This window comes from Crocodylus porosus, unplaced genomic scaffold (genome assembly GCF_001723895.1).
Source record: "Crocodylus porosus isolate Cpor-Errol unplaced genomic scaffold, CroPor_comp1, whole genome shotgun sequence".
Lineage (NCBI taxonomy): Eukaryota > Metazoa > Chordata > Crocodylia > Crocodylidae > Crocodylus > Crocodylus porosus.
In genome coordinates this window covers 27,400,164-27,423,824 of record NW_017728911.1, presented here as the reverse complement: position 1 = coordinate 27,423,824, position 23,661 = coordinate 27,400,164, and the positions used below count along the sequence as shown (strand labels likewise).

At 44.9% G+C, this 23,661-nt stretch overlaps 2 protein-coding genes across 3 annotated transcripts in view; both read right to left on the bottom strand.

Annotated features, from left to right (window-relative positions):
- MTHFS (5,10-methenyltetrahydrofolate synthetase (5-formyltetrahydrofolate cyclo-ligase)) overlaps positions 1 to 15,683 on the bottom strand; it is a 37,593-nt gene extending 21,910 nt beyond the window's left edge. Inside the window, exons 1-2 of one of the 2 annotated variants that reach the window (XM_019533713.1) lie at positions 15,597 to 15,683; positions 7,869 to 8,130 (exon numbers count right to left, since the gene is read on the bottom strand). In XM_019533713.1, the coding sequence (XP_019389258.1) occupies positions 7,869 to 8,076 (208 nt within the window). In that variant the 5' untranslated portion in view covers positions 8,077 to 8,130; positions 15,597 to 15,683. The remainder of the gene's footprint in view (positions 1 to 7,868; positions 8,131 to 15,596) is intronic. The other variant, XM_019533714.1, reaches the window with a different exon arrangement.
- A 5,102-nt stretch (positions 15,684 to 20,785) lies between these two features.
- BCL2A1 (BCL2 related protein A1) overlaps positions 20,786 to 23,661 on the bottom strand; it is a 4,709-nt gene continuing 1,833 nt past the window's right edge. Inside the window, exon 2 of the mRNA XM_019533712.1 lies at positions 20,786 to 22,365. Coding sequence (XP_019389257.1) covers positions 22,258 to 22,365 — 108 coding nt within the window. The 3' untranslated portion in view covers positions 20,786 to 22,257. The remainder of the gene's footprint in view (positions 22,366 to 23,661) is intronic.

Sequence of the window (23,661 nt, the reverse complement as noted above, 5' to 3'; positions counted from 1 at the left end):
GAATGCTGGCATCTCTTAGCTTGAATGCTTTACACACACCCACACACACACAGAAATCAAGTGGAAGCCAAATGCCTAATTGTCCTTTGTATATTTAAACTCTCCCTCAACTGAATCATTTAAAACATATCTATAATGTATGATGCCTACCTCAACTATCAGTCTGTCTGTGTTTGTTAATGACTATTCAGGATTAATGTCTAGGAGCCAAGATATTGTAACATCCCTAAGCCCATATTCAGCCACAAGCCTGACTTTGAAGAGCATAAAGAAGCCACAGGATCCCACTGAGATCAATGGAAAAATATTGAAAATAAAACACCATAAGACACAAGCTTAAGATGAAATAAAATGCATAATATATATATATATTTTCTGATGTGCAAGTCTTCAAAAGAGGTGCACACAAATATAAACATATCCAGTGATATCAACACTGATAAGGGTTCTTAAGTCATACTGGGTACATCTACACGTTCATTAATGAACCGTAATTAAGGTACATTTGGTACCTGTAATTACATGTACTACATAAATGTGCCATTATCAGCATTACTGCACATGAGCACCAGCACCTGCTTTTTTGATGATGCTAATGCACAGTAGACTAATACTGCTGTGCATTAGCACAGGTTTTGCCCACTGTGTTAATACATAGTAGAATTAGTCTACTATGCTCGAAGCATCTCGTGTAGATGCACCCACTGACAATAATAACAACTTATCTTTTATCTAGCAATTTTCATCCTTAAATCTCACAGCACTTTTACAATAGCAGGTGTAACAGGGAACCCAAACCCTGTTACCTTTGCACAGCAGAGGGAGACAAGAAAGGAGAAGACTCCTCCCAGGACTCAAACTTGTGAGTCTTGTAGGGAAAAAAGGATGCTCCCAGGTGGGGGAAGAGAGCAGATTATGAGCTAGCTGCATGGGAGTAGGCAGCTAGAAACCCATAAACTGCAAGTGCATATGGTGAAGCTAGCTGTCTGGTTAGGCAGCAAGGACACCACTACAATTTAGCCCGAGAAATAACAGTAAGCTTCTCTGGAGGCTAAAGGGATATACCTACCGCCAATCAGGACAGCACCTGGCTAGAAGGGGGGAAGCCCAGGATATAAGCCTGGGCCCCTGAGGCAGAGGCAGCACAGCCCCGAACTCTGCAGGAAGAGGAGCTCCTGACAGCTCAGGCTGGTGGGGAGTGGGAGCTGCAGGCTGTGGCAAGTACTCCAAGGGCTGAGAGACCGAGAGAGCTGGGAGGTGGCTTGGCAGTGGTATGACAACTCAGAGGAGGGGCTTTGACAGTTGGAGTTTAAAGCAGTTGCTTGCATTTTTTTGTTTTAGTTTTATACTGGAGGACTGGAAGTGGCTGTAGAGGTGGAGAAGACCACAAGCAGCAAGTACCCTCCATTGAGGCCTAGAGATCCAGGGCCCGAAATAATGGACCTGAGCCATAGGGTCTCAGCCAGAGAAAGAGGGCTGAAGTTGAAAAGGCTGAAGCTCAAACAAGGGGTGGGGCCTGAGGGGCCCTGTATTGATTCTGGGTAGAAAAAAGAGAAAGAGAAAAAGAGTCCCTACAAAGGGCCAGATGGGGAACCACCAGTCAGGTATGGGCTAGCTAGGGACTGGCTGGGAGGCCATGATAATAGTCCTAGGGTACCCAGAAAAGGACTATCCCTTTCTCAAGGGCAGCCTCCCTCTAAACACACACTGGTTACCATCAAAATTATGGCAGGCAATAAGTAGGAGGTGGAGTAGACTGGGTAGTACCAACAAAAAGAGGCATGGACGACCTATCCCAGTGGGTAAGTAACATTATGCCAATTTACAGATAAGGAAAAACAAAGTAGAGGAATCAAGTCACATTCCCTAGTTTCCACAGAAGATCAGTGGCAAAATGGAACAGAATTGTCTCTCATCACTCCCAGTCCAGGGCTTAATTCACTGGACTACACTAAAACACAAGGACATGAAAGCTGATAAGGAAACATTCTTTTGTCCTTTGTCACTTGTATGTCTATATACAAGAGCTTTTGCTTTATCCGGTTTATTCCTCCTAAAGTCATGAAACAGATTTCTACCATGGGCTGCTGTTCAGCCAGCCACTGTAATCCAGATGGACTTTAAACCAAATTAATAGTTAGAGCAAGTAACACACAGTGTAATGGCTCCCTTCAGTGCATATTTTACGCATGGTGGTTAGAGATTTGCACATATAAATTGGCATGTATTGGGAAGAGATTATACTCCTGGATTGTTCCAAAAAGGAGCATGGAAAATGTCAGTGCAGATGCATCTCAAAGTCTTTGTACTAACATGGAATAGGTCTGACTAGAAATGGACCAAGTCATGCATTGTACACATATGCTTACCACAAAGGATGAGCTTTTTCACCTTTCCTCATTATGTTGCTTAGTACTTACAATGGCCAAGACAGCAACACTTCAAGTGACAAATGGATGGTGTCATTCATACGTGGTAAAGAGGATGAAAGACTTCCACCAGAGAAACTGCTATGATCTGTGTCAATAATGTGTGTAATACATTGTGCTGTCAAGATGTAAATAGAACAATACTGATTTTACAAAGGGCTTTAACAACAGAAGTATCTCTATGTACAATATATAACCTGTAAACCATACCCAAGAACTATGAACACTCCACACAGAATAGATATGAAGCCATCCTTCACAGGAACCAGACTTGTAAGAAGGAAATTTTTTTTATAGATCATCTAGACCTGAGTTTTTGGACATGTAAAATGGATGTAGTCAGTGGTAACATAACTTATTTATGTACCTGCAGGGTATTTCTTAGAAATTACATCACAATTTATGCAAGCAATGGGAACATTGCTACTATAACATCATGTTAGCTATCCATAACAATGTAAATGCCTTAGATCACCACAGTATTTGATAAAATTATGGAGATAAATGATTCATACATGCATAATTCCAACAAGAAGGATATGGGTAGCAGCAAAGCAGCCTGTGTTCCAACCAATGTACTGAAGATTGAAAAATATGGCAACAGCATTTTGCAGAAGCATTGTCCTTGTTTCTGCTGGGAGTGGTCTGTCTGGTTTGTGTTTCATCAGGCAACAGCATCAGGGTCTAAATGCCCTTACCAGACTTCCAAAAGTTATTCAGGGAAAGAGGAAGGATGTCTGTCCTTCCACCCTGTGAATAGGAGAACTACTGAATCATCTGAAGATGTCACACACAGATAGAAATATAGTGCCATGGAGGTCAAGCATAGGAAGGTTGAGGAAAAAGTCCAAGTGCCAGAAGCAGTGTGTATATATGTTGCTATTAAAGTTAGTTGGAAAAAGAGGAACAATTTCTTTCAGTTCAATTCATCAAAATATTGAAACTTGAAAAAACATGTGCCCAGCTCCATTCTACTACCTCAGTGTTACTTTAAACATGAGGCAGGAGATTCATGTGAAAAAACATCTTGGATCTCTGCCCCTGCCATATTGCAAGTCTTCCTTGACAGGCTTCTTCTACAAGGGCTGCAGTGGTTCTTGTGTAGCCCCCTTTCTAGCTAAATTTCACCCAAGATGTTCCTGTCTTCCCTTTCTGTTGTCTCCTAGAGGCCTGTTAAATGCCGCTAACTGTATTTCATCATGCATCGTGTAGCTTGTCCCAAGTGGCTGAACTAAGCTGAATTAATAGAACTTTGGCAATTTTAAGGGTCGCTATCAGAAGTCCCTAAATCTGCTGATGTATAAAATGGTAATTCATTAGACACACTTTAGGGAAGCAAGTAACAGTTGAATAGTTCCATGTAGATTTCATACTTCAGCATCCAAACTATTGTTTGAGATAGCATATAGGCTGATCCATTGTACCCATTTCATCTGTCCACTCCCATCTCACAGTAAGTGCAACTACACTACCGTGACTTAACCTTGAGTGAGGACATATATAACACACTTATACCAGCATAACTGAGTTTACAGGGGGGAAAAAGTAGTAGACAGATGATAAAAACCACAAACCACAAGGTTACTTCTCCTGAACGGATGAAGACTTGGCCCTGAAAGAATCAGGAGTAAAACTTGACTGGTTCAGGTTACATTGATTCTAGAGGCCTGTTAAATACCATTATCCGTATTGTGTGCAACTACCATAAAATGGCTACATTTCTGTCTGTGTATCATCCCATTGTAATTTATGCTGGCATAGAAAACTTACGTAAAACATACTGGGGTATGTGTTCATTCAAGATAAGCAACACTGATTTAAATTCTACTTAATGTGGACCATAAGCAGACAAAGGATTCAGATAGAATCATAGAAAATTAGGGTTGGCAGTGACCTCAGGGGGTCAGCTAGTCCAAACCCCAGCCCAAAGTAGGACCATCCCCAATTAAATCATCCCAGCCAAGGCTTTGTTGAGCCAGGCCTTAAAAACCTCCAAGGATGGAGATTCCACCTCTCTAGGTAACGCATTCCAGTGCTTCACCACCCTCCTATTGAAAGGGTTTTTCCTAATATCTAACCTAAACTTCCCCTGCTGCAACTTGAGACCATTGTTCCTTGTTCTGCCATCTGTCACCACTAACAACAGTGCAGCTCCATCCTCTGTTGGAACCACCCTTCAGGTAGTTAGAGGCTGCTATCATATCCCCCCTCAGTCTTCTCTTCTTCAGATTAAATAAGCCCCGTTCCCTCAGCCTCTCCTCATAAATCATGTGCCCCAGCCCTCTAACCATTTTTGTCACCCTCTGTTGGACTCTCTCCAACTTGTCCACATCCTTTCTGTAGTGAGGGACCCAAAACTGGACACAGTTCTCCAGATGTGGCCTGACCAGTGCTGAATAAAGGGGAATAATTACTTCCCCCAATCTGCTGGCAACTTTCATAGTTTCCTAGTTTCTAGGGTCAGAAGGGACTTGAACAGATCACAGAATCTGGCTCCCTGCCCTGGGCAGGAACGAGTGCTGGGATCATAATACCCCACTCAGATCGCTATCCAACCTTGTCTTGAAGACCCCCAAGTTAGGGGAAAGGGCCATCTCCCTTGGGAGCCCATTCCAGAGCCTGGCAGCCCTAACCGTAAAGTAATGCCTCCTGATATCAAGCCTGAACTTACTCTCAACCAATTTGTGGCTTTTATTCCTTGTTATCCCAGGTGGTGCTCAGGGAATCAGAGCCTCACCTATTTTCTGCTGGTCCCACCTGGTGAGTTTATAGATGGCCACCAGATCCCCTCTCAGTCTTCTCTTGTGGAGGCTGAATAAGTTCAGGCCCTTTAATCTATCTTTGTAGGGCCTGGCCTGCTGCCTCCTGACCAGGTGAGTGGCCCTCCTCTGGACCCTCTCAAGGTTAGCCACATCCCTCTTGAAGTGCGGCACCCAGAACTGGACACAGGACTCCAACTGTGGCCTGACCACTGCTGCAGAGGGGAAGGATCACCTCCCTGGACCTGCCTGTGATGCATCTGTAGATGCACAACAAGGTGTGGTTAGCCTTACTGACCACTTCCTCGCATTGGCGGCTCATGTCCATCCTGGAGTCAGCAATGACTCTGAGATCCCTTTCAGCCACTGTGTTGTTGAGAAGGGAGTTCCCCAGCCTCTAGGTATGTTGCAGGTTCCTTCTCCCTAGATGCAGCACCTTGCACTTGTCTGCATTGAATTAATTCTATTCTCATCCACCCACCTCTGTAACCTGTCTAGATCTAGCTGGATTCTGTCCCTCCCCTCCAGTGTGCCCACTTCTCCCCACATCTTTGTGTCATCAGTGAATTTGGACATGCCCACCTCCAAGTCTCTGATAAAGATCTTGAATAGCGCAGGCCCGAGGACCGAGCCCTGGGGAACTCCACTGCCCACATCCCTCCAAGTCGAAAACAACCCATTTACCACCACTCTCTGGGTGCTACCATCAAGCCAATTTGCCACTCATATGACTGTGTAGGCATCAATGCCGCAGTCACCTAGTTTTTTTTATGAGCATCTGGTGAGAAACAATGTCGAAGACCTTCTTGAAGTCCAGGTAGACTACATCCACCTCAACACCCGCATCCAAGGACTTTGTGACCTGGTCATAAAAGGAAACAAGGTCAGTCAGGCAGGATCTGCCTGCAGTGAACCCATGTTGGTTGCCCCTGAGCATTACCTCCCATGCTGCCCCCCCCAGATGTGCACCTTGATCATTTTCTCAAAGATCTTCCCAAGGACCAAGGTGAGACTAACTGGCCTATAGTTACCCAGGTCCTCCTTTTTCCCCTTCTTGTAAATGAGGACCACACTGACCCTTTTCCAGTCCTTTGGGACCTGGTCAGAGCACCACAAGTGCTCATATAGCTGTGCCAGGGGCCCTGCTATGACTGCCGCCAATTCCCTCAGTACCCTCAGATGAAGAGCATCCGGGTCTGCTGATTTAAACATGTCCAGCCCCTCCAGAAGTTCCCTGACTAGATCGTCCCTGACCCTAGGCATGGCATTGTGTCCACTGAGCCTGTCTGTAATTCTAGTGGAGGAGTTGTCCCAGTCCCTGCTCAGAAATATGGAGGCAAAGAACTCGTTGAAGAGATCAGTTTTTTCCTTTGCTGCAATCACCAGATTGCCAAGCCTGTCCTGTAGGGGCCCCACGTTACCTGGTGCCTTCTTCTTACTCCTTACATATTTGCAAAAGGACTTTTTGTTATCCTTAATTCTGGTTGCCAGCCCTAGTTCCATCTCTGCCTTGGCCTTCCTAACTGCCTCCCTGCAATCACGAGCAACAAAGGTGTAATCCTCCTTGGTGATAGCCCCTTGCTTCCACTGATTGTATGCCACCTTTTTTGCCTTCAGGCCCTCCAGGATGCTCTCACTGAGCCAAGGGGGCTTTTCAGCACTCTTGCCCCCTTTGGTTAGTGTTGGGACTGACTCCCTCTGAGCTCGGAGGATTGTTTCCTTAAGGAACAACCACCCATCCTAGACTCCCATCTCATTGAGGCTCCAAGTCCCCAGTGTCTCTCTTACTAATCTCCTTAGCTTATCTTAGTTTCCTACTAATGCAACCCAGCATGCTGTTAGTCTTCTTGGCAATAAGGTCACATGGTTAACTCATATCCAGCTTATTGTCCACGGTAACTCCAAGTGGCCCCCAGCCTAGCCATTCTGTCTCCAAGCTGTACCGATGCATGGGATTCTTACGTCCTAAGAGCAGGACTTTGCATTTGTCCTTGTTGAACCTCATGACATTTCTTCAGTCTAATTTTTCAATCTAATTTTTTCAAATCCTCCAATTTGCTAAGCCACTCTGAATCCTACCCCTACCTTCCAGCATACATCAATAAATGAACATCAGTAAAACAGCATAGTTGTTCATGTGTCCAGACCCTAGATAAGCACAGCTCAAACTCAGATTCTGAGCATGAATTATGCATTTTTTTAAATGAATACTCTTTAAAAAATCTGTGAATACTCTGTGAAGATGTCCACTAGAATAGTTAAAGAAAACAAACACAGAAGGAACATGAACACAGGCAACAGGTATGTTTAGATTTATAAGCAAGCAGACATCAGGTTGAGGAGCTGGTTTTGATTTAGAAGGATAAATGACAGTAAAATTAGCACTGGCTAGAATTGTATATTGACCTCTAAACTGACTTTAACACTATCTTATGAAAAGCCAAAAGCATAAAACTGGTGTTTTAAATCACTGAGATTTATTCATGGAGAACAATTTGTAGGATTTAGGATTCTAAAAGCACTCTCATTTACACCTATGGACACCACCCTGAAAGTTCTACAACTTCCAGAACCAGAAACCAGTTTGCCTTTGCCTTTAGCTAACCTCCACTAACCACCAAATTACTCTTGCTCAGTGAGATTAATTGTTGGACTGAGGTTAGCAAAAGAAAACACTCACCCCCAGACAAAGCTTCTTCCCGTATGTCATCATCACTCGGCTGAAGGATATTCCAGGATGTCACAGGAAGTGAAGAAATTTCTTCAACTGATGCTAACTTTAGCATATCCATGTGGTTGCTCTGGGGCTTGTACTGTGGAATGAAACACTCTTTGCCCTGATTAAAAATGTCCTTAATGATGTCTTCTGTCTGGATTTCATCTTGCATGCTCAGGAAGACTGCAATTCTTTGGGACTCTTTGTACTTGGAATGGCCAATCACCTACACGAAAAAATTACTGCAGTCAGTTTATGAAAACTGGATAAATACCTCAATCTCAGCGAAAGGCTTGGAAATATAAACTCTGTCTAACGTTTCATCCCTGGTAAATTTGTGCTGTTGTGTTTTCACTAGCAATAAAATCAATACAGATGATACTGTGTACTCATGTTTATAAACCATATTAGTATCATTGAGGATACAGCAACAAAGGTCTGGAGCAGCATGTAAGAATTAACTCTCGAGTGGAACATTCCTCTCTGCTTGAGATTCCTTACACACTTACAAGCATTCTCAGAGGACCAACACTGCTGTAGAAAAGGGGCTGAAGGTGAGAACCTGCTAGGCCTGGGAAGTCCTTATTCATCTTTATCAGCTTTTCTCAACCTGTGGGTCATGACCCAAAAGTGGGTAGCAAGAATATATGAAAGGGTCAGAAACAAACTTGAAAAATGAATCAACAAACTTGAAAAATGGATTCTCCTTTAAAGGAGAAAAAATGTGGGAAATCTTAACTTTTCCTTTGCAGGCTGGCAGAGTTCCAGCCTGCAAGGGGTTGCCTGGGGCCTCCCATGCCCTACACACACCCCACGCTGCCCCACTCACCCACACCCTGCACTGGGGACCTGGGGGCAAGGGCCAGGTTGGGAGTAAGGGGCACTGGGTCAGGACTGGCCATTGACGTTTACAAATGGGTCTTGGTACAAAAAAGGTTGAGAACCGCTGGTCTTTATCACACCCTGCATCACATACCTGGGCCTTGGCAGATGGAGGAATATGTCAATTATTGTAACTCAAGAAGGAAAAAAAGCTAGGTAAAGCTTTACTTTAGGAACAGAATTTGAAGTTTGAAGCCCTTTTCAAGGACCTGCTTCCTTAGCCTGACCTGAGCTTTCTGTAAGAAGCTGAGGTCCCAGGTTTTCTCTCTCCCTTTCTGCTAATAAGAAAGTCTTATTGCTGCCCTCTCCAAGCTAAGCCAGGGACTGAAAGGGAATTGCCTTGCTCTTTTTTTGGTATCTTAGAGGCCCTGTGCCTCTTACCATAGTTCTCTCCCCACATCCACACAGATTAGTCATAACACGCATACAACACTTCCTGCACAAGGAAGGAAAGTACCTCGTTATCATTTTACAGAAGTACTATTCCTCACTCCACCCCTCACCACCTTCAAATGCATGGGCCTTTTGATGTATTATTCCAGAACATGGGTTAAAGCCCACCAAGTAGAGCTATAAGCCCCCTTGATTGGGGGAGCCGCTAAGGGCATATCACTGATTACTTGGGATAACTAAAAGACAACATGGGGACAGACCCCAAATGCATAGTCTGTAGGATGCATCTGTGACTCAAGACAAACAGGACCCACAGAGTAGATCTTTCTCATGGGTTTGGTGGGAAGATAGAATCAAAACTTAAAGCTTTTGTCCCATTTTCTCCATGGTGTTCTCAAGTTGGGGCATAAATACCTGATTACTGGAACTTCTCCTGGTATATCCAAAAAATAAAATGACTGTATGGCCTGTAAGCATTCAAAACAAGAAATGTAAGAGCAAGGTTCACTAAAAAATATTTTTTTATTTGGAAACCTGTGAAATTATGCAGTCCTTGCGATTCAGAACAGTTCATAAAAACTATACAGAAATTTCCAAAGAGGAAAAACGTTGATCATTGTCATGGCTATTATTGCAGAATCAGGGCATGCAAACAGCGTGACTTCAGTCACGAGCACAAACATTGACCCATCCAGAAGCTAATTAAATACTAGTAGAGAAGTAAACCTAGTGCAGCTACTCCAAGTTGAATTAAGTTGTTTTCAAGATAGGAATTTACCAGTAAAGTTTCTCTTGTCTCAGGTGCAACTGTGTATAACTATTGGGCAGTCAAGTTTTCATCCTTTAATTACTTAACATGTTTTCTTGACGCTTTCAAGCATTTCTCTGAGGCTTGCTACACTATCTCCTAACAATATTTATTATTTATTTTTAACATTTATGTTCTGCCCTATCCAAAAGGCTGAGAGCATCTTACAATAAATCAGCAATCCACAGATAAAAAAATAACAGATTTCCCAAAGCTTCAGAATTCAAACCTGAACTCCCACTCCTCTGCCTAACTGCCCCATAAGCAAACCCTCCAGCCACTCTCAACTAGGCCTGTGCGAGTCGGCAGCAATCCGATTGGGCTTTGGATCCGGTCACTTCAGATGGCCGCGATCTGATCCAGAACTCTGGACCAAGTTTCTGCATCTATCTGGCCAAAGCAGCTCCAAAGTTTGGAGCACCCTCAGAGATCTGGCCATAGAGTATAATGTGGAATCAATCAAATATCTATAATGTTGTTGTTTTTTGTCCAATTTGGATGAAACTTGCAGGAACAGTAGCCTCTTCTGAGAGCATGAAACCTGCCAAGTTTCAAGAAGCTCGGTGCAAGGGTTTGGGAGGAACTGTACCCCAAATTCTTGAAAGCCAAACTCATGTCATGGTTGTGTGTTACACCACAGGGGGGTCAAAACTGCAGGGGTGGTAGCACTTACTGAGGCCACAAAGCTTGTCAGGTTTCAAGGAGATCGATGCAGGGGTTTGGGGGGAACTACACCTCAAGCTGCAGACAAGCAAAACTCATGCCATGGGTGACACTGCGTGTGTTCAGGCGCAGCGGGGTGACAGCTGCAGGGATGGTGGCCCCGGCTGAGGCCACAATGCCTGCCAGCTGTCGAGGAGATCGGTGCAGGGGGGGTCTGGGGCCTGCACCCCTAGCTGCTGACAGGCAAAACTGGTGCCAAGATGGTGTCTGTCTTGGGGCAGTTGATTGTCTGTATTTTTTTCTCTCCTTAGCCTGGTTTTGTAGGTGCTGATTGATGCTCATTAAGTCATTATGTAGTAGCTAGGTCCTGTGTATTGAGCTTGTCCCTCAGTCCCTGGGTGAATCATGATTGATTGGTAACTGGGAACACAGCAGCTCAGCAGCCAGGCCTGCAGCAGTGTCTCCCCTCTCCGCCCCAAGACAGACACAGCCAGCCCCACAAGCACCCATGGCATGAGTTTTGCTTGTCCGCAGCTTGAGGGGCAGTTCCCCTCAAACCCCTGCACTGGATCTTCTTGAAACTTGGCAGGGCTTGTGGCCTCAGCAAGAGCTACCACCCCTGCAGTTTTCACCCCACTATGTTGTAATGCCTAGATGTGACAGGAGTTTTGCTTTCAAGAATTTGGGGTGCCATTCCCCACAAACCCCTCAACCAAACTTCTTGAAACCTGGCAGGCTTCATCCTCTCTGCAGAGTCTACCAGCCCTGAAAATTTCATTCATATTGGACACAAAACAACAAAGTTATAGATATTTTATTATTTCCCCATTATACCCTATGGCCCGATCTCCAAGGCAGCTCCGAACCGCTTCGGGAAGCCTAACGAGGCAGCACTTCGACCCGGATGTGCTGCTTCAGACCCTGAAGCGTCCGAAGCTTCTCTGGATCCGAAGCTCTGTCCAAAGCCTCGCGCAGTCCTACTCTCAACCATCTTTCCCAACCACTATTTACAATCAGACAGAAGAAAGCGCTTCCTATTTCTCCCACTCCAGCCCACCCACTACACTTCTACCTCACTCCCACAGGAGATCCCTCCACCCTCCCCCAGTGTCCCTTTCAAGCATGTATATCCAGCTCCTATAGAAAGGATCTGGCTGTCCCGAAAGAACATATAATACAATGTAGTTAGTTATTTGTGCCCCAGTCTAAAAAGAGGTCTGGAAGGAAGGCATGGTAGGTGACACGTTCAAAACTAACTGATTCAGAGAGGCATGAGCTTTTGTAGCCAACAACCTACTTTGTCAGATATTAGGAATGGATTTAGACCTGACAACTCCATTCCTAGCATCTGACGAAACAAAGTGCTGCCTACAAAGCTCTGAACCAGTGAGTTTAAGGTGCCACTCTGCCCTACTTTCTGTCTCTTAGAAGTAAAATTAAAATGCTTGCAGGATTGGTACTTCAATCAATGTCCATAGTATGCTGTGAACTAGACAATTGTTCCCTATCTTCCTTATATAGCTTTATTTTTTTTAAAGGTGGCAACGTTCAAAAGCATTCAGTGTTGGCTTAAATCTGCTTCCACTGACAACAATGGGCGTTTTACTAATGAGTTCAACAGAAGCAAAGGTAGGTCAATGCTGAGTGCTTCTGAAAACTCCATCCTGCATGAGATTGCTCTTAATTAAACTGGCAAGGAATAACATCTCTGTCTCCAAAGGATAGAGGGTAGTATACTACTCCAAAATTCAAAGGTTGTGTGCTCAATTCCTGAGGTTCATGATGTATATTTCCATTACGTTAAATATTAGAAGAATAGTATGTCAATAGAGGAAGATTTACTTGAATTGTGCCTGCTTGGACATGGTAGAAATCTACAATCCCTTAAGATTGTGAACATCCCATCCCAGAAATGGCTACACCAAGATGCTAAACAAATTCTCTAAAGTGCTTTGAGGTCTTTTGTGAAGCAAGCTATAAAACAATGTAAATCATCCAGAAGGCCCTAGCACAAAGAGGGAGACAGTTCTATTACAAGCAGGGACTTGAAAATAAAAGTTTATTGGGCTTATTAAAACAAAAAAATTACATCTATAAAACAACTGTAATTCATACATGCACTGGGCATTTGAAAAGTATGTTTTATTAGCACGCTGTGTCTTATATAGTTAAATGCTGCAAGACATGCTTTCAAATTATAAGAACAATGTGAGAAATATAATTGAGGAATGAAAATATGCTAAAATACATGGAAATATATGCCAAATGGGACAAGCCCTTTCAGTACAATTCAGCATTGCTACATAAATATCCTTAGAGAAGGCCAGTGAGGCAACAGCTTTATAAAATGTTCACATTGTAACCTGCAACCCCATGCACTCTGGCCTACTGCATTTCCTTTCAACCTTGGACCCTGCTCTTGTAAACCAGATCACTCCTGCTTTGGTTTTCCCCAGTCCCCACCATTGCCAGAACTGCTCAAAGGAGTTGTGTCAGGTATATTTGCAGTATCAAAGGACTTTAAACCTAGCCCTACTTTATATGCAACAGTTCAGAGGCTGATGACAGGTCTGTCCCAGCAGGAATTAAATGTGTACATTTAGAATGTGCTCTGAGGAGATAAAATGCTCCACTTTAATTCCTCCAGCAGCCCAGAATGCAGCCTTTCCCATTTCTCGGCTCTGCGGAAACCCTCCTAAACTCTACTGCCCAAAACAGCGAGCCAACACCTCCTCCCATCCTCAGGGATGCAACCCTGACCACCCAGGTTCAGCTTGTCAGTTTGCTGCTTGCTCTAGCACCTCCGCGCAAACAGCAGCAGCAATCAATCCTACTACCGCCACTGTGCTGGGTTTCAGCTCTGCCCCGGCATGGCATGCAGTGAGCCCACTGGGTCTCAACTCTGCCTCAGTGTGATATGAGCTCGCTGGGTCTCAGCTCTGCCCCGGTGTGACATACAATGAGCCTGCTGGGTCTCAGCTCTGCCTGGACATGAGTACTAACCGCCCCCCCAATCCCAATCCAAATTCAGTGAAATGGGTACAAGGTTCTGAACCTTTTTTTTTTCCATTCCTTTCTCTTTACTTTTCCCCCACCCACTTCAGCTTCGAACAGGCTTTTTCTCAAGGCTTCCCCCCTCCCAAACCACAGCTCCCACGCTGGTTTCGTTCCACCTCTGAGCCGCATGTCACCCCCTCCTTCACGTCCCAGCTACATGCCACCCCTCCTGCGCCTTTGAGCTGCAGGCCACCCCCAGCTCTGCCTCGAAGCTACACGCCCCCTTCTGCACATCCTGGCTACACGCCCCCTCCTGCACCTCAGAGCTACATGGAGCTGGACTGTTCTCAGTGGTGGCAGATGACAGAACAATGAGCAATGTCTTGAGCTGCAGCAAGGGATGGTTAAGTTAGATATTAGGAAACACTTTCTCAAGAGGAGGGTAGTAAAACACTGGAGAAAGTTACCCATAGGGCTACCAACTCGGAATGTACTCTGGGAGGTTGCAGCACACAACTTAACAACATGCAAGCACACAGGCACGTTCGTGTCGTGTATCTCAGTTACAGATTACGGTGCGTTGTCTTTCCGTCATGAAGGCAAATGCACATTACATTTTAAAAATCTGCGGGACAACTGCATAAGTCGGAGACAACATTTAATATGTATTTGAATGAATGAGCCCTGTCCTAGGGGTTCCCAAACTCTGACAGACTTTGCACCAAGTTAAAATGATACGACCTTAAGTGTACCACCAGCACATTCTTCAGCTCAGCCGTAAAGACCACCTGCAAGTTTCTGTCATATAACATAATCGGGGCCGTCCCTGTGGGGGACCGCCCCATGCCCCACGCTCTGGGGGGTCCCGTGGAGCCGCTCGCTACCCCCCCACTCGCCTGCTGCCAGTGCTGCCGCTGGCATCGGCGGTTGCAGCTTCTTCAGGTGCGGGGCCCGGATGGGAGCCGGGGTGAGGCCCTGCACGGGCTGATTTGCCCCGGGCCCCACACCCTGCTCAGGTCGGCTCTGAAAGTAATTATAACAAAACCTCTCGGACAGGCTGTCTGTGTAGCACTGGTGGTACACTGACCTAGGAGGGCCGTCCTCGAGGACATCCTGGTTTTCTGCTACTCTCACCTCTGCTGATATGAAACCTGACGCCTTTATGTCCTCTGTGTTTCTCTTCAGGAGAAACACAGAGGACATAAAGGCATCCAGTTTCTCTTGAAGAGAAAAACAGAGGAGCTAAACTGTCTGGTTTCTCTTGAAGAGAAAACCAGAGGAAATAAAGGCATCCGATTTGTCTTCAAGGGAAAAACAGAAGAGATAAGGTGTCTAATTTCTCTTGAAGAGAAAAACAGAGGACAAAGGTGTGGGGTTTTGTATTGATAGAGGACAACCAGACCGTCCTGTACAATGGCCGCCCTATGCAGCGCCCCACAGGTTGGGGACCACTGCCTACCCCCCACCCAGAGATTTCCCCCTGGAGATATCTACCTGTCCCTGGAGCACCCCCACCCCCCGCAGTGCTGGAGGCGGGGCCGGGCGGTTTAACTCAACCGACCCCCCCCGGGTGATACAGGCCCGCTGCTCTCCCCCGCCGAGCGGCGACGGCGGGGCCCGGCGAGACTGGAGGCGGCGGCGGGTGGCAAGGCCGCGCCAGGCCGCGCGTCCCCGGGAAGTCCCCGTGGCGCCACCCACCTGGCGAACGAGCAGGCGGGACTGGCGCCGCTTCTCCGCCTCGCTCAGCGCGCGCAGCCGCCGCTTCAGCTCGGCCCGCAGCACCCGCTTCGCCTCTCGCAGCGCCGCCGCCATCGCGCCGCCTTCTGCTTCCCGCCCCGGGGGCTGGAGGGGGCCTCGCCTAGCCCGGCCCCTGCTCGAGGCCGCACCAGCGCCAGCGACAGGCAGGACTCGGTCTTCACCCCCCGCCCCGAGGATGGTGTTTTTTATACAGCCCGTCCCGGTGCTTCCTTGTGGGAAAGGCCTTCCTAGTATCCAACCTCAACTCTCTGGACACCGCTGCTCCTTCGTCACCGGCTCCATGCCAGAGCGTGGGGGGAGACACGAAGATCAGGCCCCGTGCGCCTCTGACCGGGGTGGACAACACGCCGCGACGTGGCGGGGGTAGACGACATGCCGTTGTCCGCCCCGGAGAGAGACCGCTCCCTTCCCAGTCCAGGCTGCGGGGATGGAGGGGAGGTTGGCACTCGGCCCCCCCAAGCATTGCCCACCCCGGGCTAGCTTGTTGTAAGCACCCTGCTATTAAATCCCCTTTCGGTCTTCTCTTCTCCGGACTAAATAAGCCCAGTCCCCTCAGCCCCCTCACCATTTTTGTTGCCTTCCACTGGACTCTCTGATTTTTTCCACATCCTTTCTGCAGTGGGAGGGCGGCAAAACGGGACGCAGTGCTCCAGCTGTGGCCTCAGCAGTGCTGAATCGAGGGGAAGAGTCAGCTCAGTCCACTGGTAACGCTCCTACTGCTGCAGGCCAGGATGCTGTTAGCCTCCTTCCAACAAGGGTACGCAGTCGATAGGTAGGCAGATGGGAAATAATCACGTGCATGGGCAGATCCAGGATTTTGCGAGTGGGGGGCGGCATGAAGAGGGTGAGGTGTCTCATCGTACTGAAGGCAACAGGTGTTTTTCCCCAGTTCAAAATAAACTAGAAGTTTTACTCCTCTGCTAGGGGCCTTGGGCTGTGTTGTTCAGTTGAAGATTGGAGCAAAAATACATATAACTACACTGTAGTGAGTTAAAAATAGTTTGCCCACCTGTGAAATAGGTGCTTCGTGACCAGGAGAAGCAAACAGACAGGTGAACTGTGAAAGAGGAGCTGAATGGGTGAAAATCAGGACCATTCAAAAGAAGAGTGGGTCATTGAGGCCTGTGGGATGAAGAGTTTAGAAGGCGTAAGGTAGAGTTTAATGAGCCGTGAAGTCAGTGGACTCCCTCAGCACTGCCTGATTAGCAATGCTGCTGCCATTGCCAAGCAAGTGATTTTAAACTTTGGGCGGACCAGGAATCCAAGGAGGTGCAGATGCCCAGATGCACCTCCCACCCCTGTCCATCCCCTCCACGTATTGTTTAGAAATGTCATGGCTTTTAAGCCATGCTGCAGACTTTGGGCTTATGGTTGGTGAGAAGTAAATGCCAGGCATAACTATGTTAAAAACACTTTGGGGTTTGTTTTTTTTCCTCCACTTGTTGGTACATTAGAAATGTTGTCCTAGATCACCGAGCTGACTTGCCCAGGAGCTGAGGTGGTAAAGGTGGCTTGGTTTGTACCTTTGTGTTTCCTCAGTCCTCAGGCCAGTCTAGAACTAAACTGGCTTTTCCTTTAATTTAAGGCATCCTGAAGCTGACTGGTATGTGTATGCACAGCATTACACACGCTCTGCAAGTACAAGCTTTCCAACCCACAGCAGGGTTAATTTTGGGGGCCCAGTGCCAAGGTCTGGTTTCAGGATCCTACTCTTTCCTAGACAACCACCCTAAGACCCAGGTATAATGTACTGGGGGCCCCTGACCGGCATAGTACCCCTTGCAGAACCATCACTTAACGCTTTTACACTTAGCACTGATCAGACTTTACAGAGAAACCACCCTTGTCCCAGTTCTGCAAAGAAAGGGGAAGTACATTTTAATATCATTTTAACACTTGTCACTCAAGTGATTTCCTACCTGCATAATAGCCAGCTGTGGGCAAGATAACAAAAGTTATCTGGAAAGTTTGGGGAATTCTTTACAGAACAGGAAAGAGACAATGACTTTTTTTTTCAATTTTTTTTGGCTTTGCATCTTCCTTTTCAGATTGTCTTCCGCTGTACGTACTAGGAAAGTGCATTTGGTTTGCATATCTGTCTCCCAGTGAAAAAGACAGGAACTCAATCATTTAGCTTATGTGATATAACAAAACACCAGCAAGCATGCAGCAAAAAAACAGAAGGTAGGGAGATGGCATTAGAGGGTCTGATGGGTCTCTGCCCATGGTGTTCTCTGATATCCTGAAACCACCTGCTAGCTACTGTTCTTTGCTGCTGCTGTTTGACTTTCTTATAGTTTCATAGCTGGTAGGGTTGGAGGGGACCTGAGCAGATCATCAAGTCCGATCCCCTGCCATTGGCAGGAAAGAATGCTGGGGTAAAACGACCCCAGCTAGGTGATTATCTAGCCTCCTTTTGAAGACCCCCAGGGTAGAAGCGAGCACCACTTCCCTTGGAAGTTGATTCCAGATCCTAGCCACCCTGGCTGTGAAGTAGCACCTCCTCATGTCTAGCCTGAATCTACTCTCCATCAACTTATGGCCATTATTTCTTGTTACTCCCAGTAGTGCTCGGGGAAACAGGGACTCTCCCATTGCCTGCTGGTCTCTCTTGGCCAGTTTATACATGGCCATCAGATCCCCTCTCAGCCTTCTCTTCTCTTCTTCTCTAAAAACAAGGCATGACCATTTCACCAATAATTTGTGACAGCTGTTGTGATATCTTAAACAGCTGTGTCTGTGGGGTTTTGGCATATATATATATATATAGGTCTGCAGCGGATGTAGCAGGATAGAACTTCATATTAGTAGCAAAACCAATGCCAGCAGCATTAATACACTATGACTATTAATATACTATCTGATTTCCAAGTATTGTAGTATATAGCTAGTACCCGTTGACATTACTCTCGTCTTTTCCTTAAATACAGGGCAGATAGAGATTTTGCTTCTGGCAATGATAGATCATAGTCCTACCATCCTTTGCTTACATCTAGGTCTCAGCAACAGAAGGCAGGTGCTAGAACTTTTGCACCTTCTAGCTTTAATTCTATGCTTAAAGGAGAAAAAAGACCATGCCTGGCTTTCTGTGTTTTAATTAAAATTCTTTAGTCCCATAATTTAAAATATATTATTTGATGAAAGAAAATAAAGTTGTACAGTAAATACTGTCTGAAAGTGAATAAGATTTTTGGTCTCTAGGGACTACTATACAAATAAATATATTTCAGCATTTATTTAGAAAGCCATTCCTCATAGTCCTCAGTCCATCTTGTCTGGTATTTTTCTTCCAGTGCTGCTCATTGCCAGATGCGTCAGAGGAAAATAGAAAATCTACATCCTGTACAATGATCCTCCATTACATACATTTTCCATCTAATATATTTTTAATGCACACATAATGGTGATGTTGTTGTTTGTAGCCATGTTGGTCTAAGGACACTGGCAGACATGGTTCTTTGGGTAGATGTGAGATCTTTTATTAGACCAACTAAATAGTTGGAAAAATTGCTGTTTGTAAGCTTTCTGGCACAAACACCCTTCTTAGGGAATAGGGAGAGTTTGCTGGTGATTTGTGTGCTCTTCTGGGTCTAATAATATCTAATAGCTATCACATTGAGCTATCACATTTAGTTGGTCTAATAAAAGATATCACATCTACCCAGAGAACCTTGTCCACATATTGGTGATACATAGGCACAAATACTGGCTAAGCAACCTGAATTCATACCTTTGAGGGTCCAGATTTTCCCTTGTTGGCTCAAGGCAGTGTAAGGAAATTAAATACCTGTACTGCTTCAGGTCTTGATCATCATAGGTCCAATATGTCTACAAAAAAGATATAAACAGTGTTCTCAACCTTTTTAGACTCAAGGGTCACCCTTTAGTGGACTCAAGACACCCCTCCATAACTTTTGCAAATTGACTGGCACCCAATTTCAGTAATTAATTTATACATTACAGAGCTTACCTCCCTACACAGGGGCTGGGCAGTAAGAGGTAGGAGATAGTTCAGGCAGGTATAAGTCTGAGCCTGGTTTATCTGCTTATCTCCTCATACCTCAAGGCACCCTTCAAAGGATCTGACCCTTCAAAGGTACCCCAGGGTGCCCTAGCACCTAACTGAGAATCACTTCTCTATGAGATTCATTCCATGAACCTGGGCCTGTAGATCCCAGATGCCTATAAGCCATATGGGACAAATGTCTCATTGAATCCTGAACTATGGCCAGATGTGGCCTTCTTCCACATCCTCCGAGCATCCTTTTCCTCAAGAGCCCCAAATTACTCCCAAGACCTCTACTGTAAATGAACATTCCCCCTGGCACTGTGCAGTATCCCATCTTCAAGTAAAGGAGAAACTGGAGGAAACAATGATAGTTCTAACAGTTTTTAACACTTTAACACTTCAAAACCCCTCCAGTTCATTTGGAAAACATGCCACCTGAAAGAGCCCATCTTCCCAACACTATAAAACTCCACAAGAGAGAGTCTTGGAGAAAAAGTGGTGTCCACAGGATCACTGATCCCCACACACACCTGCACATGCTCCTTGTCCTGGTTTATCTCTCTCCAACCATATAGGAAAGAAAGCCCTGACTCCCATCACCTGTTACCACAGAAACAGTCCTGGCTGCTACAGAACAACCTAGAATTTCTGTGAAGTGCAAAGTTGAAGCAAGTGAAAGGCCTGATTCAGTTCAAACAAACCCACTACAGACTGTAAAAGCTTGCAACAGGTACAGGATGTTCCCCTGACATCGGAGAGACTTTTGCCTCCAAATATAGTATCTGTTATATTTCCCCAGAAAAGTATTTGTTGAATGACCAGACAGTGCTACAAAAATAATACAGATTGGCTTGTAAATTACTTTTTCTTTTCAGATCAGGTCTGGATTCTCACTTTAGCCCAGACTGGCTTTTGCAAGAGTATGCAATCCAGTGATTCTCAACCATGGTGCCACAGCCCCTTGGGGTGCTCCAAGAACCTTTCAAGGGTGCTATGTGGTTCCACACAATGTTAGCACTGTTAGGCATGCAAACATTATTCACAAGATAAACACAGAAATTCAAGCAGGAATCCATTGTGCTAAACACATTCTGACCTGCTGTGCTCATTCTCAGTTCTTTGCAACAGAAGAATTGTTCTGTTACTTTTCTGTGGTCAAAAAAACAAGTAAAAACGAAGAACTGGCATTTTCCGAGGGATGCCGTAGTCTAACATGGTTGAGAACTGCTTATCTAGGACAAGTGATGAAACTTAGTAAAAATAAGCCTCAATTCTAACTCTATATAATATTCTTTAAAATATATTTTTTTCAAAACTCATTGTCCTAAAGAAAGAAGATACCAAGAGTTTATTGACTTCAAATATTTTTATTGCACTTCACCATTTAAAAAAATCTCTTTAAAAAGAAATTAAGTGGCTACCTTACTGCTGTTTATAAAAGTAGCAACTGTACATACAAAGAATCTTTTTTTAAAAAAGAAATTAAACAAATGCCATTGAACTGACAGTAAATAGGAATACACATTTTGTGTAATGGGCCAACATTTTACGTTACTGGTTCTATAATAAGTATCCGATCTATTCATAAACTCTGATGCACTTACATAAAGGATGTTTATCTTGTTTTCCTTTAGTGAAAAAATATCTTTTGCATATAATAAAGTTGCAATAAAATAAAATAAGCCGTTGTTCCCATCCCATAGCTTCAGGCCACATATTGCTGTGAGACCCTCCAATATTATTTCTAGCTGTAAGAACTGAAAATATTAAAACTAAAATTGACAGGGAAAGCAAATGATGATGTAAATAGCGGTGCACTAATTGTTTGGTATTGTTGCCTATGGACCAATGAAGAGTTGGGTCCACACCAATAAAGCAAGATGCATTTATAAAACAATTACAATTTATGCTGCCCACCCCCAACTAGATCATGCTTATAACTCAGTGCTCTTCTACATATGTGCAGCACAACAGCCTAGATTGAATGAATATGAATAATGAACTTTTTCCTATAAGCAGTGTCTCCTTGACTGCTCTCCTTGACTTATATTGGCGGATTGGTACTCTTCCATACTGGAGGACTCCAGTTTCTACTGTGGTCAGAGAAGCCACATTGGGCATATTGATTATGTATATTAATAAATTAACAAAGTAAAAACCAAAAAAACCCCTCTCCTTTATTTTAGCCTTGGTGGAGTTGTTGAAAGGAAGTCAGTGCAATGAGTCTTGCCTCGACCCCAGTTGGAACAATAGCTGCCAGCGCATCACAGGATGTATGAAGCCTGCCAGCCCAAACAATGTATACCTGCTGGCTGGCATCTGACATCAGAAGAGCAGTGGCTAGCAGAATAGAATGATCAAGCCAAACTGAAGATGTGAGATGCCCACTGTGACCATCCCGCAACACACAAATGTCTGAAGTCATGCAGGAGCTTCCTCACCAGCACCCAACCTCTTGATGCCACACTCAAGGAGGCAACTACAGATGAGGAACAAGAGGCTGAAGAAAATACTTGACAGTGGAAAAATGGACATTCCAGCAACTGAGTCCTTACCACCACAGGCTGATGAACCATGGCAAAGGTGGTGATGTCTCAACCTCCACTCAGGAACTAATGAAGAAGTGAGGTTATACCATTGGTTCAACCACCCATGACTGCGGCACAGAGCCTCAGACTAAGCAACACCTGCTGCAAGGCCCACTGCTTGAAGGCACACATACAATGAAAGACCTCACACAGTACAATAAATGAACACGAGCATGTGCAACAAAATGGTCAAATGTGTAGAGACATGTGAAAAAGAAGAATGCAGAATCCAGTTGATGCATGCAGGAGGACAGGTCAGTAATATTGACTGAAGAAGGAGAAGACAGCCATGATTCTTGCCTTCACATCAAATAAGGACAGCCACGATTTCTGACCCTCAAACTTCATAAGGAAGCCATTTTCCTATAGGAAAAAAACAAAACAAAAATGTGGTTATTGCTTCAAAATAATAAGTTCATGTGCAAAGTGCATTGTTGTCTTCTGACTGCAGTTCAACAGAGGGTGACATAATCTTGTGCCTACAATTCCAGTCAACTAACTTGGAAATAAGTGGACTGTGCTCTAAAAGCTGAAAATATCCACACGTCATTCAGTGTCTGTCTCATCTCTGAATCAAGAATATGTCTTTCCTGCCTGCTGCTCGCTCTGGGGGCAGGATCATATGTAGGATGGAAATACTGCTAGACACAGGGTTGCCAGAAACTGCTGTTGATCTTATATAGATAACTTCACTTGAAAGAAATTGAGAGATGAACCTCTGAAAATAGACAAGGAAGCAGCAGTAATTCTTCTTACTAAAAAGAGGTGGCTAAAGGGAAATGGAAGAAAGAAAGAAAAGAGAAAGAGAAAAGGGAAAAATAGTGGGAGAAGGCAGAAAAAGGAAATCAGAAAAAGAAAAGAAACCCGATTTCACCATTGTAGATGACATTACAATTTAAAAGTAACTCCATTCACAATAGAATCAGGACTAGAGACAATGGATAAAGAAAAAGCTAAATTTGTAAATAAGAAAAAAGAAACTAGATAGAAGAATCAGGGGAATACCAGGCTCAGATGTCATTTGCTTGCAACTTCCCCTAACCTCCTACAGAACACCCTGTTTGCATGCTGAAACCTGCAAAGTAGGGGAGTAGAATTTTAAGCAGGCCTCCATCGGTATAGAGGTGTTTCACTGAAAGGCCATGATGCACAGGACAAAGCAACATACTACTTTTCCATATGTTTTACTCATATTTGACAAACGTGGCACTCCAGAGAATACCTTGGCCAGTTTCCATTCAAACAAACAGTCTCAGTACATGAAGACAGCAAGCAGGATTTGATCCCAATCAGATTGTACAAGTATCATAGAATCATAGAAGTAGGGTTGGAAGGAACCTTAAAGATCTTCAAGACCGACCCCCGGCCTGGGCGGGAGAAAAAGACTGGACTCAAAAGAGTCCAGCCAGGTAGTCATCAAGCCTATTCTTAAAGATCCCCAGGGTAGGAGCCAGTACTACTTCCCTAGGAAGTTGGTTCCAGCTCCTAGCCGCCCTAACTGTGAAGTAGTTCTTACGGATGTCTAGTCTAAATCTACTCTCTAATAACTTGTGTCCATTGTTCCTTGCCATGCCAGGGGGCGCTAGGAGAAACAGTGTCTCCCCTAAACCCTTCTGGTCCCCCCTAGTGAATTTATAGACAGTCACCAGGTCCCCCCTC